The sequence below is a fragment of the Vidua chalybeata genome, chromosome 5 (genome assembly GCF_026979565.1).
Source record: "Vidua chalybeata isolate OUT-0048 chromosome 5, bVidCha1 merged haplotype, whole genome shotgun sequence".
NCBI classification, from domain to species: Eukaryota; Metazoa; Chordata; class Aves; order Passeriformes; family Viduidae; genus Vidua; species Vidua chalybeata.
The window spans coordinates 59012901-59028435 of NC_071534.1; the positions used below are offsets into that span (position 1 = coordinate 59012901).

At 42.2% G+C, this 15535-nt stretch overlaps 1 protein-coding gene across 1 annotated transcript in view; it reads right to left on the reverse strand.

Moving 5' to 3' along the window:
- Positions 1-283: 283 nt before the first annotated feature.
- The window catches only part of CDHR3 (cadherin related family member 3), a 34222-nt gene continuing 18970 nt past the window's right edge, over positions 284-15535 (reverse strand). The window contains exons 11-19 of the mRNA XM_053943335.1: positions 15350-15448; positions 14519-14745; positions 12662-12833; positions 10851-11095; positions 8131-8312; positions 6753-6766; positions 5234-5265; positions 4160-4208; positions 284-1426 (exon numbers count right to left, since the gene is read on the reverse strand). Of these exons, the coding sequence (XP_053799310.1) occupies positions 1113-1426; positions 4160-4208; positions 5234-5265; positions 6753-6766; positions 8131-8312; positions 10851-11095; positions 12662-12833; positions 14519-14745; positions 15350-15448 (1334 nt within the window). The 3' untranslated portion in view covers positions 284-1112. The remainder of the gene's footprint in view (positions 1427-4159; positions 4209-5233; positions 5266-6752; positions 6767-8130; positions 8313-10850; positions 11096-12661; positions 12834-14518; positions 14746-15349; positions 15449-15535) is intronic.

Below are 15535 nucleotides of genomic sequence, written 5' to 3' on the forward strand. Positions count from 1 at the left end.
TTGTGACATGTAGGATCCTTGGTGAAATTACTGTGGATTTCTCCATCCAGGTCCTTCATTGCATGACAAAAACAAAAATGTATGTGAATGACTGAATATAATCTTCATTGACAGCCACTGCTCAATTTAAACCGAAATTTTCTTTTACCACCTGATATCAGTCCCTTGCTGTCAAAAAACTTTTTACAATCAGGAAAGAAAACAAGCCAAGACATGGAGTTTTAAGTCATTATTTATAATTCTTTTTCTTCAGATTAAAATAATTTTATAAAATCTTGCCGGGTTTGTTTGTTTTACATCAGGTTTTTAGACAGCACTTACATTATACATGCTCACACTCAGAAAAGATTATTTCACCCCATGTGTTTACTGTCATTATTCTTTTGAGTATATTCCACTTGATCCTGTAAAGCATTAAATGTGCCAGAGGAAATACCAAAGGTGAAGATATTGAATGCTCTTAGTGTTACAAAAGATAAATAAGCTGAAAGTGTTGACAGCCTGAGATGCCACAAGAAGCTGTGAGCTTTCTCTACTCCAGAACTGCTTTCAAGCCATGGTCTTTTCTACAGCAAGATGGGAGGGCAAGGAAGGGCTGAAATAAACTACTGAATGAAAAGAAAATATTTTTAACTTCTACTAGCAAACATTTCTACCCTGGTGTGCTTTTCACTCATTTGGTTGCTCAGCAGGGACAGGAGACCCAATTCATTGTTGAGAAAGCACGTCTGTGTATGCTGCCATTACCAAAGGCAGTCAGAGGATGGGGCCATGACTGCCAGAGGTGCAGACTTTTCTAGGGGGAAGCTACCAGTGTCTGTAGGATGCAGTGGGCACTGAATGCTTCTGTCCATGACTCTGCTTTGTTTCCTCTTCTTCTCTCCTGCTCTTACATGCACCTGCCAAAGGTGCATCCAGATTCATCTGCCTTTGGGTCTGGTTTACAAACCTTATGGCCACCTTTTGTTTTACAGCTGAGAGAGAGAGAAAAATCACATCTGATTCTTTGGCTGTCCAGATCAGGGGTCAGTTGGGACATGCCTTGGAGTCTCATGCACTCTGGCCTAATAGAAAAGCAGAGTTCATTTTGGGAGAGGAGGTCAGTTCCTGCCTTAAGGAGCTGGTGAGGATAAGCCCCCATCCTCAGACTCCTCTTTCTTCTTTTGCAATCTCAGCCCAACTTGGCCTGGTGTTTCTGATTGCCCTGCTGAGGGCTTGGCAGCTGGTTTTGTTGCTGCAGTCAGCTCTTTCCTCTTCTCTGAAGGTTCTTTTTTGCTTGGTGCCTCTGTTCTATCCACCCCTTGGCCACTATTTTCTGTGGCACTGGACATTGCCTGCATAGCCAGCATTGCCTGAAGGGGCTCACTGCTCTTCTTCCACCTCCGGGCCCCTGACCATGTATTGAACTCATACATTCTGCCAGTAACTTGCAAGAACAAAAAGACAACAGATTAAAATCATTCTTGCTTTATCATATTCAGATATGAAAGTTCTCAGCATGGAATTGAAATGACAAATGTGAAGAACTTGGAATTCAGCTGAGCTGGGGAGGCAGCCCTGAGAGGGAAAGAAAACCTCATTTCTGTGGGGAGCTGGGCATCGCAGTGGCTGCTCAGAGGACATGCTGGCTGTTCTGCCACTATAAGAATTGTTTTTGCTGTTAGGGGAACAAAGATATTTAAAACAATCCCATTCCTAAAGAAATAAATTTCTTATCACGCTATAACTCTATCCAAGCTCCAGCTACCAGGGGTTAGCATGGGCAGTGTAACAAACACATCCATAATTGTAAGGACAAAACTGTCTTCAGCCATACTGAGCAAGACCATTGTATATATCTGTGCCTATTTTGTCATGTAGAATTGCAGCTCTACATGACAAAATAGGCACAGACATATATACAAGAGGTAGCAGAGGTAGCAAAACCTGCTTAGGAGCACAATATGCTATATACATCTTCCAGACCATGTCAGCTCATCTGGACTGACCCAGGATTTGGAGATCCAGTGAGTCTTGGCTGCACATGTTCCTTCTCCATTTACACAAAATGCTTTCTTCCAGGCTTGCCATTAATAGAGTGAAGTACTGTGTGTTTCATACAAGTATATGATTTTCTCATATAGATAAAATATTGTTAAATTTGTGTTGTTTAGCACACATGGCTGCCTTTCCTTGTCAGAAAGACTTCTGTCTCTATTCAGGTTTTACGGGTAATTTCTACTTGTACATTAAAAACAAATATCTTCTCCTCCAGTTTGTTGCTACCTCAAGATAAGTGAAAAAATTGGTGTGTGTCCAGTGTGATTACCTCACAGTATAACTCACTGTATCTTGCTACAAAGAAAATCAGGAGCTATAATAGCACTTTCTGTAATTAAACAATAGAAGACAAAAGACCATTAAGGCTTGGAAAGAAACAGTGGTTACGTGTTGCTACATGTTGCAGTTTGTTTCAGAATTAATGGTTTGTGACACATTAACACAATTTGAGCAACTCAAGATGAAACTGGATCTCTTTACATGTTATTTTTTCTGACTGCTTATGTTAAAGCTGTCTGGATCAGGAAACAGCTTCTGACCATCCCTCTTAATCATATTCAACAGATGATGTCCTGGGAATTATTAAATCTCATTTCCAAACCAGCAACCTAGGGTTTGCAATGAGCTGTGGAGAAGAGAGGGGAGGAGTGGGGAGCACACATTTCCCTGTTGTCACCACAGAGGTGTGTTAGAGCTTAATGTTTGTGTCAGGCATGACACAAACACTATGGCTCTGGATGACTGTTTGGATGGGCTCAGATATCCTTAAGTCCAGTACGACCAGGTTTGTTGAGAAAAGGAGCCCCAGCTGTCCTGCAAGAAGACTGGAAAGCAGCTCTTGCAGCAGCCTAGAGACTACCCATATTTAATATATTACAATTGCAGTTACACAGGGGAAAAAAGCAAGGATTTTGGAGCCCATTCCTCCAGATCTCTTTATAAATAGCAGGTGAGCTTGGACCTGGATCAAACAGGCCTTGAGCAGCCTTGTGGATGGACTTAATTGCACAGTAGGGTCCCACTTGTTTGCCCAAATTGTACTGAAGTCTCCGTGCCTAGTGTTTCCCATTAGCTCAACACATCCAACAGCTCTGAGCCAGCTAATAAGAAACACAAGTTACAGGCACTTCGGTGGAAATTGTCCCGATGAATCCAAGCCTTGAAACAAGCCTGCCTTCTTCTGGATAATTTCTAGACCTATTGTTTCAGGCCTATTTTCAGATCTATTTGTTAAAAACTTATTTTGTCTGATTGTCACATTTTACCAGCCCCTCATCTCCATCCTGGGGCTCTCAGCCATTAGTCACAGGACTGGGCACCCAAATTCCAGGCCAAGAATCAAAGTAAGGGGTTCAGGCAGGGGCCGTGTTTCAGGGGAATGAGGTAAGCCAGATCAATCCTCAGTAAAACAAAAATATTTTTCCTGTAATGAGTCCTGCTGCAGAGCAGTGGCTGTCACTTGGGGAGCTGGATGAGCTCCCCAGCCCATCCAGCTGGGGAGCTTTTCCCAGCTGGTTAATCAGATATGCCCAGAGTTGGCTTAGCTGGAGCCTGGTGGCACAGTAGCTGTTGCCAGCTGATGGCCTTCCCTTTTCTCCCCAACAAGCGATGCCTGAGCCTTGGATAAACAGCAGCAACACACTGTTGTTGTAAGGGAGGAGGTTTGTGCAGGAGCCAGTAACTCACCCACCCACTTGCCCAGGGAGAAGTTGAGGAGATGAAGGCAGCACTTCTGCAGTGACATTAATCTCCTGGCCATTTCCCAAACACAAGATGGCTGAGACCATGTAGCTATGACAGCACCAGAGCAGGAGACTTGCAACACATTCCTTCTCCCCTCCCACCTTCCTATACCACGTCCATACATTCCAGTTTAGCAGAGGGATAGTGAACAGTCTGGCCATCAGATGTGTGCTTTCAAGGACTATAAGTATATTCTACCATTACAAATGTTACTGAGGCACTGTCTTGATTTTCACTATGTGAGATATAGCTCCCATTCTCCTTGGAAACAGCAAACTGGAAATATGAAAAACCAATGTCAAACCATATTTAAATCAACTAATCCAGTTTGTTTCCAGCCTAATATTCATACCCTCTGTTAATTGCTTTTTATTACCTGGGTCTCTGGCTTCTCCATCAAAGACAGTGTTTAGCTTTGTCATTGTCTGTGAGGAAACACAAAATCTAAAATGAAACCTGTGAAATAAGTTAAGTCAGAAGGAGGAGCAGTGATGTGGAAATGGCGACCTACATGGATGGAGGTGAATTTGTGTGACTTGTATATTGCATTCTTTTAGGCTGGGTTTAATTTAAACTGGCAACAAGAGCCATTTGTGTGTAGGGTTTCCTCACTAGATATTTAAAGGAGAATTAACAAGTTCTGACATGCTAAATGCCTCCATGTGTGCTACCACAAGAGGGTCTCCTCCACCCAGAGAAGGCTTGGGAATCCCCCCACTGAAAAATTTGGGGAGTTCACTAATCAAAGTGCCTTGCATAGACTCACAGAATATCCTGAGTTGGAAGGGGCCCACAAGGGTCATTGCAGTCCAGCTCCTGGACCTGCAAAGGACCACTCCAGGAACCACACCATGTCCCTGAGAGCATTCTGTCTATTTATGCAATTGCAAAGCCTTTATGCAATTATGTCCATGAAGAGGAAGGAGCCCCGAGATCCAGGAGCAAAGAAACATCTCCAACAGTGGAAACATCTATGACATTTTGCTGGAAACAGCTTATCAAAGCCAAACTTTTAACAGCCTGGGCATGCTGGCACACCTTGCTGGTTGCACTCAGGTGGATCAGAATTGGCTCCACATGTCAGTGGAGTCTCAGCAGTGCACTGCTGCCATCAGTGAAGCTGGGGCACTTGTTGTCCCACCTCTGTAGCGAGTGTCCTGTCATTGTTGTGGGCACAGCCTGTTTGACATCCCAATTACAGCATTTTGGCAATGGGAAGCAAAGGGGCCCCAGTGTACGTGAGCACCCCTCATACCCCTTGTTGCTTCCAAACACAGAGGCCAGCTGGGACAATGAAGTGTTTTGCATTTAAGGGCAATAATTTTTTCTGTGTCTATAATTTTTATATTCTCTTTGGAAAACAGACACCATTCATAGAAAGGGTCCTATGGTCATATTGCATGATGGGACTGGCAAAACTGGGGTTTCCTTTGAGACCAGAAATACTTACCACAACTACTTCTTTCTTAGGCGTCTTCTTTTCTACAGAAAGGAAAATGCACATTGTTAATAAACAGAATTTTCTGATAGTGACTGTAGACACTAAAGTCAAGATATCCTCAAAGAAATAGACATTCTTTCTACTCAAATGCTGAGACATCTTAAATGAGTCTTGTTTCTTTTAAAATGTTGAGTGAGAATCCACAGTTGCCAGTGACTAATCAAAAGACTAGCCTTGAAAAGTCAGTAATTAATGAATAGCAATTGTTTTTAAACAAATTTCCCTTTCTGAATAGTATGAACAAATACAGAAATTCACTTTTGGCAATATCTGAAATGAATGAAATTAACTAGAATTATCTGAAATGAATATCTGAAATGAACTAGAAATGCAGATTATTATTTTACACAAATGTTTGTGGTTGCAAAGCTTGTGTCAAATATCAGCTTGGAGACAAAACATGGAAGAGCTGTATTTTCAGTCAAGTGAAATTCAGATTGAAGAACAGTTTGGTTGTGTGCAAATTTACCACACTGTTAGCTCATCCCACATGCAAACAAATACAGCAGCAGTGCCATGGGCATCTCAACAGCACGGATTTGTGGATGGTACCCAACTAATTGCTATGATTTCTTCTCACTCCTTGCCAATTTGTTTAATGGCCTTTCTTTGGAGAACTGTGCCTGGCCACAAATGTGCTTTCCAGACAGGTGTGCAAAATTCTGAAGTGCTGCAGGTGGATCTCAACCCGAGCACTGATGGGAAACCTGTTCTGTCTGACCTTTGCTGCCCAGCATTTGGGAACCAGTTCTTCAGAAAGCAAAAAGCATTCACTTTTTGGAAACCAGCCAACACTGAAATGTCTCAAATTGGGCAACCAAGAGAACAGCTAATTTTGTGGGGTTTGTTAGTCCTGTGGTTTTTTCCCAGCTGGGAGATACTGACTGAGGAAAGGGGAATTATAAAAGCAGGGTCCTACTCAGCCCATATGAGCAATGCTTTCTAGCAGAAATGTATTGGACTAAAAAGAACAAGTCTGCTTAAAAAAACATGCTTTTCCATGTGTGATTTATCTCCCTGCTAAGTTATACAAACCCCTTTGAAAGCACCAATACTTCAAAATAAATCTTTATATATGTGAAGTAATGGTGTCAAGGGAGCAAATGATCAGAGAAGTGATCAGAGAACAGGGAGTGGAGAGGACTCTTGAAGGTGCTATAGATGGCTGGGATTATTTTTTAGCAGATAGCATATAAATTGTGTGTGAAAAATACAATAATTCTTTAGCATCTACGCCAGAATATCAGACTACTCTGAACTTGAGTTTTGCCTAATAGTTAATAGATTTGAAGAGTAAAAGGGCTGTGAGATCACTTTGTCAGGCCTTCCATAATTGGCCAGGATTATCTAATCTCAGTACCCTTTTACTGTGTCAAATTTCTATCTAGAAATTAATTTACAGATTTTACATGGAATCATAAACAAGGTCTTATTTTGAAGCATTAAAATGTAGAAAAGAGGTACACACCTGGAGCATTTATCCTGTAATGAAAAGAAGATTAAGAGTGTAGTTAACAAATGTCATGGTTTTCTCTACAAAAAAAAAAAAAATATTTTTATTCCTTTTCAATTGGAAAGAAGGATGTGTTTCCTTGAGTTCTGAGATTTGCTTGATTTATTTGGTTTCTGATTTTGCTTTCACAGAAAGCCTGCATCATTTAATGCGGCTCTCAAACAGGAAAACAGTCCTGAGCATTGCTCTAACACTTCTTCAAGAAGGAATGCTCTTAAAATAATAAAGTCTTATTAATAATAGCGTAATGGATTTATATAATCTGGAAAAATATATTTTCAGATATTGTCATTTTGTTACATCCTGGGAGGAAGGTCAATTTTTTGGCTTTGATGTGCTCAGAGAATGCCTTTTAAAATATTTGAAAGGTTATAAATGTTTTTGAAAATATAGAAATTGCTTTTTAATGGGAGACCCCAGTTTCCAATAAATCATTTGCCCAATTAATAAATAATAGCAGTATCTTAGATTCATTTGTCATTTTTATCACAACCTTTTAATGCCTTGCACACACAATTTGAACTATAGCCACAGTCATATAATAGTTCTTTACATTTAATGTAATTTCTAAATTGATGTCCAAATCCTGAGAATACTTGTAGAAATCCTTTTTGTTTTTTTAATCCCAGACACTTAAAGGACTGCTTATCTTTGTTTTGTGAAGTACAAAGTCAATTTAGAGGCAGCCTGGCTCCATCCCACTGAGAAAGCAGCCAGCTGGGATCTCTCCACTTCCCACAGTGTCTCCGAGCTGGTCCCAGGTGCTTCCATGCCTTTTGCCAAGCATGAACACTTAGAGGTAAGCTTTATGGGCCAGAGACTTATAAGTGGCTTGGTAAAACTCCAGGAAATTTGCAGAAGTTTTGCCAGAGCAATGAATTTGGCGTGAGCACCAATATTTGCAAAGGACACTGGGATCTGTAGCTGCGAGGGAGGCAAATGCATCCAGTAACTACCTAGATGGGAGCTCCTTTGGAGAGGGGGTCAAATACAAACCAAAATATTTGTGGTCAGCGCAGTCTGGCACAGGCTCCAACTGAGCCTCAACGAGCATAGCTGCCTTTAGAGGTTATAATTGCTAATTCCACTTCTACCTTCTGCTAATGTTAATGTTACTAAACCCACGAAAAAATATGCCACGGACACATTTCCATGAGTTCATATCATTAACGCCCAATATCGCTGTACCTGCTATTAGCATTTACTACAGTACAGGGCATACTGCTATAAAAGACCCAAAGCACCGGTATCCTCACGGCAGAAAGGCCTGAGCCATCTCTGTCGCTGCCAGGTGGTGCTGGGACTTCCCCAGAGCGCCGTGTGGGGGACTCACAGAGGGGTGCTGCGCGCTTTCCCAGCCGGGGGGCAGCGCCTGCGGAGCCGCGGCAGCAGCAGGAGCCCCAGGGCGGCCGGCAGCCCGAGGAGCAGCACGCCGCCCAGCGTGACGACGAATGGCACGTACCACGCCGACGGAGAGTACCGGTTCTCCCTTCTTGTCACAACAGTGAAGCCAGGCTTTTAAAACAAGACAGGAAGAGTTCCTCAGGGCTGCGTACTGACACCAGCGTCGCCTTTCATCTGGCTGAACTTCTGCACTGAGGCACCCGAGCTTGCCCCGCGGCTCTGCAGGTGATGGGCAGTGAGTCCATGCGCCTTCCCGCTGACGGCCAAGGCAGCTCAGATGGCTGGGATGGGCCGCTGAGCTCCGGGGGCAACCAAAGGCAGGTGAAATTGAGCCCACCCACAAGGAAAAGGGGAGGTTCCAGATAACGTTTCAATATTTTATATTAAAACAAGCATGTGGTGGTGGGGTTTAAAGGCCTCAGGTTGCCTGTGAGGCTGTAAGCACACTGGTGGAGGGTGGGCAAGTTCAGGGAATACTGCCATTACTGAAATACTGTTTTCTTTTTACCTAAGGCAAAACTGGAAGTAGGTCATCTTCACTGCAGTGATCATTCACACTGCTTTGTAAGAGGAGTTGAACCCTAAGGAACTGGGTTATTGTATAAAAAGAAATGGAACTCCTTCTTTTTTACCCAGTGACTTGTTCCAGAAGGAAAAACCACACTTCCTGAGCAGTTGCAATCTCCCACATCTTCCTGAGTGTCAGGAGACACATCTCTGAGCTGGCACATCACTTGGTGCTAACAGCTCATTCAGTAAGGTCCCATCATGAAACTATCCTCACACATTTCAGAAATTACTCATTCACTCTACTTAGTTCATTACCTAGTGTGATACTATTAGTTTTGATCATCTACTGAAGTTTTAATTTAATCTTCTGTAAGACATTTGTAATCGCATTGAGTATGAAATTGAATAGGACATCTATTTCTTTCCAGTTTAAGGATAATTTTAAAATAACCCATTTAGTCTCATCAAAAAAAAATGCATCCAATCCTTAGAGAAACACTCAAATAATCTCAATATCACCACCACCACTTTATCCTCACCTGGACTGAAGTCACAGGTGACGTTTTATAATGGGGATTCTTTTCTACACTACCAGCTTTCCAATTTCTGACTCATCGAATCTCTGCACTGAACACATGTAAAGAGTAGCGATGGGAGAACTTGCTGTATTGGAAGTGTTTTTCTGGAAAATAGCCTGCAAGTGGAAGGCTGATATCTCTGGGGAGACAGATTTAATGCTGTAGTATGTGGTTGAGACTGTTTATATTTGTGGTAAAGCATGGGAAAGAAATACAGAATAAGTTTATTCAGCTTAACTTTTCATTTCCATATCAAGTTAGGGGAGTAGAAGGCAGTGAAAAAATGATTTATTCCTTCCCAAAAGAGCATTAGATAAGATCAGGGTTATTAATCAGTCTGAAAATTTGGATTTAAGCGTGTTCATAGCAAAGCAACCAGACTTGTATGTTCTGTTTGCAGGATCCTTCGGTTCTGGCTCAGTTACCAGAAGCCTCTAGTAGATCTAGACCATTTTACAGTAAAGGCCTCTTCTACCACTTCACTTGGATACTCATATTTTCATTTCTGCACGCAAGACAGAAAAGGTAATGCCATCTGCAGGCAGGCAGGGAATGGATGGGCTGTGGATGATGGAAGATGGTGCAGCAGGGCATGAAGGGGTGACTGGTACAAGGATAGGGACAGAGTGGTCCATACCCTCAGGCTGTGTCACATCTACAGGCGAGACAAAAGCAAGCTCTCTGCACATCCTGCACCAGGCTGATGGAAATCAGCTTCAAAATTGAACTGATAAGACAGAGCTCGACTGGGATGGCTGTGCAGAGGGCTGAACAGTATTGCTGGGACACAGGCCCACAGCTCCACAGGCTGTGCAAGGTTAGATCCCACCTGGGCTGCCAAAAACTGTGCAGGCTTACACAGCTCAGCTATGGACCTCACATGGGCATGGAGCTCAGGAAAGACCCATCCCACCTGCTGTCTGAAACCTGCTGAAACCGCAGCGACACACTGAGGCTGTGCAAAACTGCTTCAGTTCCTGACGTGCTACTCCAAGTTTTACACGACAGTGACCTCAGGTCTGGAAAAGAGACCCTTTTAAGTGATGAGGATTATTGTTGTTGTTGTCTGTTTCAACTTTGATAGCCACAGATGAATGTGCTCCAATGATAAAAAAGCACACAAAACTGCAAGGCACCTGGGGGAGTGAATAGTTATGAATAAAAAAAGAGGTAGTACAAAATGCATGAGGTAATTTTAAGGTTCCAGGCAAAGGTTAATCCCTGCTCTTTTCTTATTAATAAAGCTGCCAAAATCTTTAACTTTCCAGTTGCATGGTAATGGCAGCGTGCCCGGTCCTTTGGCTTCCTGCCCTTTTTGTTTTAGAAACTGAAATACAAAACACATGTTATGACTCTGTACCTGGGACTAATCCTTCATGACACTAAACACATCAACCACCTCTGCTTTGTCATAAGAGCAAAGGGCTCAGAACCTCCCAGAACTAGATGCACTCTAGGGTTTTGCTTTCCTTTTGCATACATCTATCCTCTTCTATTTACTCCTGTGGAGATTACTCCATAAAAGAAATACAGAACTGGATATAAGTTTTAATGAACTTACTGTAGTGGTTGTGGCAGTAGTTGGGTTTGGGATAACTCTGATGCTTAAAGTCACTGTTCCAGTTTTAATTAAGTGTGCAGTTTTGTCCCTGGCAGATACCAAGTTGTCATCTGTTATGTGGACGCGCAAACTGTAAATCCAGGTTGTATCAAGTCCACTCTCATAGTCAAACCTTGATGCAAGAATCAGATGAGATATGTTGGAGCCAGCACTTGGTGAAAAAGTGAAATGACTGTTCTCATTGCCTGCAAAAAGGTAACACCAAAATACAAAAAAATTTACTTTAATCCCACATCAAAGTAAATGTGTGTAACAAGTGGTGAAGTGTGGTGAAATGTCAATGACAAGGGCTCCTTGATCTCCCCTGTACCATACAAAATAATTTTAAACAATGCAGTCATAAAAGCATTACAATCTAAAATAAGACCTTCTATGGAGACATAGCAGAGAGGAGGTTGTGGAAACACTTCAGAGCCATAGGGCACACAAGAGTCACCTGAATGACCTGAACTTACAACCAGGGGAGCACCCAACAACAACCAGTTGGGGTGAGGACCCTGCACTGTGGCAGGGCTCATTCTGCTACTGGGATGTCCCTGGAGTGTTGCTCCAGCCCCTCTCCATGGCTTCTCCATCTGCCCAGAGGCAGTGGCCTTTGAAGAGAGTCAATGACTGTGTGACACTCATTGCCTCCAGTGCTTTGTCAGCACCATGGGTCAGGGAGGAGAGTTCAGAAATGCTGGCTCTCCACCCCTTACTTTCTGTCCATTGTAACTGGAGAGCTGCTCATGGCCCAGGCTGCAGGCAGACCAGCTCCAGCTGTTAGGATCTGGACAGACCACATATACAGGAAATCAGAGTCTTGAAAAGGCACCAAATGTGCTTTGGTTTTGCTCTTCTGTCCCCACAGAGATCAAGAGTTGACATGTCCTTGAAGGCCATGCCTGTTTTATAGCACAAAAAGGGTCATGAGCTGCTCTGTGGCTCAGAGGCCAATGCATGGCACAGCTCAGGTCTGTACCACCAGGACTAGGCCTGTGGTCAGAAACTGATTTACTAACACAGCCATTGTATGGAATCATGTGTCAATACCATATCTGCAGAGCTCCTTCTATGGCATCAAGGGGCTGCAGTAGGACAGAGATTCACACTTTTGATGTTGACAGCTTTTTACTGGCACCTGGACAATCTGCTCCCTCCTTCACAGCAGTCACTTCAGCAACAAAAGAAGGAATTGCCCCAAGAGTGTGCGTTTCCATTTTTGTGAAGCTGAGTGTCATCCCATACCACTGCAGTTCTCCAAGTGGATGCAGGTGATCATGGGGTTCAAAGAAGGATTTTTAAAAGGAGGGTTTATTGCTTACAGCACGGATCTACGACGTGCAGGTTCGAGCAGATGTTTTGAACAGTGCACCAGCATCTATGTGATCATGAGATACGCAGAAATACAGAACTTTCTGCCATTTCTCAAGATTTACTCAGCTGTAATTGGAAGGGAAATTTGACACTGCACACCATTCCAGCTCATTCTTCTGAAGTTCTTGTCAACTGTTTAATTAATAGCCTATTAATTAATATGGCAGGCAATCCAGCCTTGCAAGGGAGTGGTTCTAGCTGCTAGCACCTGTAGCACCAGTTGCCAGCTTGTGGAGAGGATCAATATAATGATGTGCAGAACTTGTGGATCACAGCTAACTCACCATGAAAAGCAGCACACGAACTATGTTAGATTTTTGTTTATAAATACAAGTGCACTATCAGCATTTGCTATTTTCCCCACTGTTCCCAGCTCGCCCAATGTAACACAGTACCTTCATTAATGAAGTAACGGAAAGACCTGGGATCAGAATCACGATCTTGACATTCAATCCTGAAGCCATTAATATTGGTCCCAACAGCTAAATTGACTGGGATTTGAAGTGAGAAGAAATTGGGTGAACAAACTGGTTCTTCATCATTTACTTCCAAAACATTCACAGTTACCTGGAAGAAAAGAGCAGTAGCAAGCTGAAGCTGCTTCAATGTGCTGAGACAGAATTTTGTTAATTTCAGAAACTGTTTGGTTTTGCCCATTTTGTTCTTTTGATCAATAACAGTTGAAGAGCACTGAAGTCCCCTTCCAACCTAGCTCCTGACAGAAAATGGCTGTGATCATTTGTCCTTCAATTCTTCTTGTGATCAGCATTCTTCCGGGAACATGTTCCGTAACCTGAGCCATCTTCCAAAAGTCAAGGGTTTTCAAGCTGATATATCTGTTTGAACAATCTGAATTGTGTTATAGTTAAAATGAGAAATAATAGTAGTACCACAGAATCATTAAACTCCTAATTATTAAACTCCCTTCCAAAATTCTCAGTTTGCTTCACAATCATTAGTTATGCTTCTTAGCATATTTAATAACCATTTAGAGTATGATCCATGGAAGGAAGAGTGTTTATAGACTGTTCCCAGTGAGAGAGAAATGCTGGTAATGGCCTCCTGCATGGGTGGGAGCACTCTAAGTAGAACCAGATGTGTTTGATATCATCTGGGGTTAGTTAGCTGAAAGAAAAAGGTTACCCTTCCCAAAGTTCTTTCTACTAATGTCTGTCAGTCACGCAACAGATAAGCTTGACATTGTTAAAAGCTTCTAATGCTAAATTGTCATTAATTCTCACCTTGAAACATAATAGATGATAAAGAGATTAAATACCTCCTAGATAGCAACTCCATGGGTGGTGCTTGGCTGGAATGAAAAGCAAGCCTAGTACCTGTGTCATCCCCAAGAGATGTGTAAAAATCAAATGTAAAGCAGTCATGAGGGAAAAAATGTGAAAAGAAGTCAAAAGGAACCTGTCTGTGAAGGACACTGGGATTCTTTGAAAGAAGTTACTATAAAATACCTTTGTGGATATAGCATATATACTTTTTCTTATTAATAAAATAGGTCTGGGCAGAAAACCTAAGCCCAACCCTGCTGTTAAAGGTTATCTTGGTACCTGGCATGGTCTTGGCTCCTGCCAGATAGCACCGTCAGGGGAAAAAAGTAGATCATGGTCAGGGCAAGGCACAATTCCAGCAGGCTAAGTGGAATCAGCTACTGGGCTGGCCCTCTGACACTAACACAAGAGGCCACCCAAGCCCTCCTCCCATCCACATCCTCTCTGTACCACTCCATGAAAACACAGCTCTGATATGCTGCAACACAATTCTCACATTACTTTGGACACTTTGCAGGCAAACAAAATCAAAAGTATGTTTGAGGGCCAACGGACACTACACAGACTCCAAAAAGAGTTTGCCACTAAGCATGGTTACAATTAGTTTGTGCTACCTGGCCTCAAGACCCTGTCCTTTTTCTATTTTCTAGAACATCTGTGGCCATAAAGAATAACTTAAATTGTCTAGGGCACAGGAAACAATTTCACTGTCCAGGTAAAATAAGAAGAAAAAAAAAAAAGTCTGAAAAGCAAACACCACAGTTAAATATATTAAAATATTATTTTATCTTTTTTTGTGAGAAATAAACCAACACTGAGTGAGCAACACCTTTTTTATCTGAGTAATATATAACTCGGCAGGGTTGCACTTGCCCTTTACAGAAAGTGCTTTGCCCAGTGTCTTACTATTGCTAGGAAGAAGAGTGAAAGATGTAGGTAAAGGCAAAGTAGTAGAGTGGATTTACTCACTGATGCTGTTGTAGACTTCTCTTGGTCTGAGGCCTGTACTGTGAAAATGTGTTTCTGAGTTCTTTCATAGTCTAACCTAGCTAAAATCCTCACATCTCCTTTCGTTGGGCTGATCCAGAAGATATTTGTGTAATCCTTGGTGCCAGCTCCAGCTACAATGGAGTAAGTGATGACATTGGGTGGCCAGTCCTTGTCTATGGCATGCACTCTTCCAATTCTGGATCCAACTGAGAGACAGAAAATCCATATTTCATTAACATTTAAAGTAACAGAAGGTAGAGATGAAACTGAACTAAAGATTTGGTTTAGAGTTTTTCACCCAAGAAAATTAAAGCAATGGTATGATAAGCACTACTTCCCTATGGTGTGCTATGGCTCTCCTGTACATGGGCTGCTAACAGTAAATACCAAAACACAGGAGTGTGCAGAGAACCTCAGCAGAAGTGCTCCATGGCTGGGCCAAGGGAGTCCTCACTCATCTGTGTCAGTCTGTAAAGGTTTCTGTGCACCACCACATCCCTCCAAAAGGCTAATTTAGCACGAGCAGAAAGACAGTCTAAAACAAGACATCCGAGTTCAGTTCCTGTCACTGCCACAGATTTCTTGTGCAATTGCTGAATTTGTCTGCGTCTCAGCTTCCATCTGTACAATTGGAGTTTTTGCCAGCTTAGTCTATTTAAGGGTAGTAGGTGGTTGTGTGGTGGAGACCCTATTTGAACTGGAACTTTGAGCCGTTTGCCTCATTTACATAGATGAAAATTCATTTGGAGCAAAAAGGCACTTAACAACATGGCAACGTTATTTCTATCATTTAGGTGCTACTTACTGTACCTTTAGTAATTTCTGAAACACTAAATACATAAGATAAATTACGGAAGACTGGAAAAAATTCATTCACTGGCTTTATCCTGATGTAAATGTAGATGATATCTGGAAATATAACAGAAGATTAAATCATAGTTAAGTATGGCTGTGAAATTTTCTCATGCATATATTCAAAATACATATGGTATTCCT